A 4,089-nucleotide genomic window follows, 5' to 3' on the forward strand; every position below is an offset into this window, starting at 1 on the left:
GGACCCAAAAAAAAAAAAAAAAAAAAAAAAAAAAGTGAACTGAATTTTAAAATTGCATTTAATGGTAATTAAATTTAAACAAGTATATATGGCCCATGACTGCCATAGTGGACAGTGTCGCGCTAAATTCTTAAGTTCTGAGAGGGTGAGACTGTTTCAAACCACTGCAAAGTACTGGGCAGTTGGGCTCTCCTGGGGTCTGAGCCCCGGTGGGAAGGTGGAGGTGTCCCTCAGGGATCCTAGAAAACTGCCAGAAAGTGCTGTTCAAACGCCTGGCCACAAGGTGGCTCTGGGCTGTCTCTGGCTGAGATCCAGGCGTCCTGAGGAGGAAATGCACCCGGATGACCCTTGTGCCCATTTCTCTGTCTCTCTTGTCTTCAAAGTCATACAGCTCCAAAACCTGCCACCAAACGGCGTCCAGTGTTACAGCTGCGAGGGGAACAGTACCCACGGGTGTTCCTCCAACGAGAGCTCGCTGGTCGACTGCCGCGGCCCCATGGATCAGTGTCTCCAAGCCACGGGTCCTATAGGTGAGCCCCTTCTGGACAGCCGGTTGACTTCCAGATAAGCTGAACTTAAACCGACATGATTTTTCTTAGAGGAAAGGTGGGAGTTTCCCTCAGGGGATGCAAACTGTAGCAGGGAATTGGGACCTATTCACTCAGAAATGGACGTTTATGCCACAGAAGTGTGGACCCCTTTGCAGGGGAGGTTTCCTGTGGACAGCCAGGGCTTTCATTTTGGAGTGCCTCGATTCCAGGGTTCTCAGACATTTTGGTCTCAAGACTTCTTTATGCCAGGCGTGCTGGCACAAACCTGTGATCTGAGCACTCGGAGAGGCTGAGGCAGGAAGATCACAAGTTGGAGCCCAGCATAGGCAGCTTAGCAACTTAGCAGAACCTGTCTCAGAATTTAAAAGGGTAGGGAGTAGGTAGCTCGGTGCAAAGGCCCTGAGATCAATCCCCAGTACTGCCAAAAAAAAAAAAAAAAAAAGACTCCTTTGCACTCTCAAAAATTATTGTTCGTGTCAGTTATGGCTATGGATATGTACTACAATAGAAATGAAAACTGATAAAGAATTTTAAGATTTATTTATAAATTAATTTAACTTTTTATAATTGATATTTATTAAAATAACAATAAAAACTCACTGCACAATAACATGAATAAGTTTCATGTGTGTGTTTGTGTGTGTGGTCCTGGGCCCAGAGTCTCACGCCTGCTAGGCAAGCACTCTGCCACTTAGCTATGCTCCCAGCCCACCAATGACATTTTTTTCTAATAATCTAATGCAGGCTGGCCTTGAATTTGCTTATGTAACCCAGCCTGGCCTCAAACTCACCGTGATTCTCTTGCCTCAACCTCCTGACTGATGGGATTAGAGGCATACGTCACCACTCCCAGCCACAAATGACATTCTTAAATAAAATGTGGCAATATTTAAAAAAAAAAGTAATGAGAAGACTGGCATTGTTTGACTGGGATGCAAGTCTCTTTACTGTCTGGCTGAGCAGAAGGCAGCTGGATCCTCACCTCTGTTTCTGTGTTCAGCCCATTTCAGTGTCACATGCGCTAGAGTTCCTGGGAAGTTCCCTGTAGACTTGCAAGCATGAACGTGCCCGATTCTGTGGTAGCGTCCTTCTGAGAATCGTTCTGACGTCACAGGGCTTGGAAGGTGTCTGGGAATTCTCCCCTCCAACACACACCGGGTGCCTAGATCACCCTCTGAGAACTGCTGCTTTCTCCAGGTAGCAGTGGAGGTGGGACTCGGCACAAGGGCTGTGTCACCCACTGGAGAATCCCAGGCCCCAGAACCTGGGTCTCAGTCAGTCGTCTTTTTCTTCCTCAGGACTGGGGAACGAGACCTTCACAGTGAGGGGCTGTGTGACTGCCTCCTGGTGCCATGACTCCCACATGTCCGACATCTTCAGCCTGACCCGCCTCAGTATCTCGTGCTGTAAGGGCACTGGCTGTAACCACCCAGCCAGCGACATCCAGTACCGCAGTGGGGGCGCCCCCCGGCCTGGCCCTGTCCCCCTTAGCCTTGCCAGCACTCTGTTGGTGATCATAAGACTATGGGGAGGCGTTCTCCTCTGGACCTGAACCTCAAGCCCTCCACCCTGGCTGGACCCAGGGAATCCCTCTGCTCTGCCTTCAACTCCGGTTCTTGCAGACGTGTGCCAGTGTGCTGTCCTCTCTGGACCACCGTCTCCCCAGCTGTGAAATCTTTCCTGAGAGGCTGAAGAGAAATGTTGGAGAAAGGCTGCCGGCAAGCAGGAAAGATCTTGGTTTTATTAATATGGTTGCCATGCTTGTTAATATTATTATGAATATTCATATTATTTATTTTATATGTAAATAAAAACTTTTTGTACTAATGAACTTCACTCTAAGTTGCCTCCCCATCTGTTTCTGGCATCCAAATACAAATTTTTAATTCACCCACCCAAGCACAAGTCATCCAGTGGTCTCTTCTCCCTAGTTTCAAAGATTAAGACTATTGCATTGTTCTAGGGAGATAGGACATCTCCATTTCCAACGGTGCTCTGAGAAAGGAGTTGGAGAAAAGATAATCAAGTAGCCAGAATTCCCTTGATAAGCCACAGTGAGGAATAAAGACAGGACTACATTTCCCCTGATGCTCTGAGGTATACTTCCCAGAATGCTTTAGGACCTATGGAGAAGTCAGGACTCCCAACTCAGTGGAATTCCTAGAGCACAGTAATGAATTTATGCTCCGGGCAGGTGAGGAACAGGGCTTTTTAGCTTCTCCCAGTCATGTATCATCACTTGCAATTGTGGTAGCTTAGAGAAGTGAAGTCTGCATCTTCAGTTCTTGAATGTGAATGTCTTTGTAACTGCTTTGACCAATAGGTTATGGTGGAAGGTAAACTGTGCCATGTTGCTAGATCTAGACTTTAAGAAACTCTTCCACTTCTGCCATGCTTCGAGGAAGCCCAAGCTTCTCAGGCACAGACGCCCCATGGAATGAGAGCCCAGTGGTGCCCAGCCATGCTGCCCGGCAGACAAAACTGGAAAAGAAGCCAAGGCATAAAAGCACGCACCTATAATTCCAGCACACTAGGAGGCTGAAACAGGAGGATCACAAGTTCAAACCCAGAGTAGGCATTTAGTAAGACTGTGTCTCAAGAAGTAAAAAAAGAGTTGTGGCCAGCCAGATAGTTCAGCGGACTAAAGGACCTGCTGAAGCAGGCACAAGGATCAGGGTTTGATCCCCAGTGTGCCATGTTGGCCCTGCCCCCAAGGCACACTGAGCTGGCAAAAAGAGACGGTGTGGTGGCGCACTCCTATAATCCCAGTGCTTGGGACGCTAAAACAGGAGGATCACTACAAGTCAGATTTGTATAGTGAGACCCTGTACTAAATACATAAAAAACAATTTTTTTAAAAAATAAAGTCTAGGATGCTGGCCAAATAGCTCAGCAGATTAAAGCACCTGCAAACAGGTTCAATCTCTGGGCCTGCTGTGTTGGCCCCGCCTCCAGGGTGCCCCGAGATGGCAATTGAGACTGGGCGTGGTGGTGCGGTCCATGTAATCCCAGCTCTTGGGAGGCTGTAAGCAGGCGGACCACTATGAGTCCAATCTAGTAGTGAGACTGAACACCCTGTAGACCCTTCCCTAAAAAATACAAAAAAAAAAAAAAAAAAAAAAAGAGTTGAAGGTGTAGTTCAGAGCAAAGACCCTGGGTTCAGTCCCCCAGGGCATATGCACACACCTGCGCGTGCATACACACACAGAGAGGAGAAGAACCAGAAAATCCAGCCGTGCTAGTGCCTGAGGGCTTCTGTAATAAATTACTACAGTTAGCAATTAGATGGCTTAAAACATCAGAATCTTATTCTCTCACAGTCCTGGACGCTAGGAGTCTGAAGCCAAGGCTTTTTGTTTTATTTTGAGTTAGGGTCTCACTAGGTAGGTAGCGCTTATTCTACTAAGCCATCTCCTGGGCCCTCTACCTCTATCTCTATCCCTATCTCTACCTGTCTCTATCAGGGCCGGAGTTGCAGGTGGGACAAACCCTGGTCCTGGCACTTTCCAAGCAGGCACCTAATCTGCTGAGCTCTCTC

At 47.7% G+C, this 4,089-nt stretch overlaps 1 protein-coding gene across 3 annotated transcripts in view; it reads left to right on the forward strand.

Annotated features, from left to right (window-relative positions):
• Positions 1 to 2,342, forward strand: part of Plaur (plasminogen activator, urokinase receptor) — a 14,723-nt gene extending 12,381 nt beyond the window's left edge. Inside the window, exons 6-7 of one of the 3 annotated variants that reach the window (XM_023704587.1) lie at positions 384 to 530; positions 1,850 to 2,342. In XM_023704587.1, the coding sequence (XP_023560355.1) occupies positions 384 to 530; positions 1,850 to 2,103 (401 nt within the window). In that variant the 3' untranslated portion in view covers positions 2,104 to 2,342. The remainder of the gene's footprint in view (positions 1 to 383; positions 531 to 1,849) is intronic. The other 2 variants (XM_023704586.1, XM_023704585.1) reach the window with 2 other exon arrangements.
• Positions 2,343 to 4,089: the final 1,747 nt, after the last annotated feature.

This window comes from Octodon degus, unplaced genomic scaffold (assembly GCF_000260255.1).
Source record: "Octodon degus isolate 3935 unplaced genomic scaffold, OctDeg1.0 scaffold00197, whole genome shotgun sequence".
Taxonomy (NCBI): Eukaryota; Metazoa; Chordata; class Mammalia; order Rodentia; family Octodontidae; genus Octodon; species Octodon degus.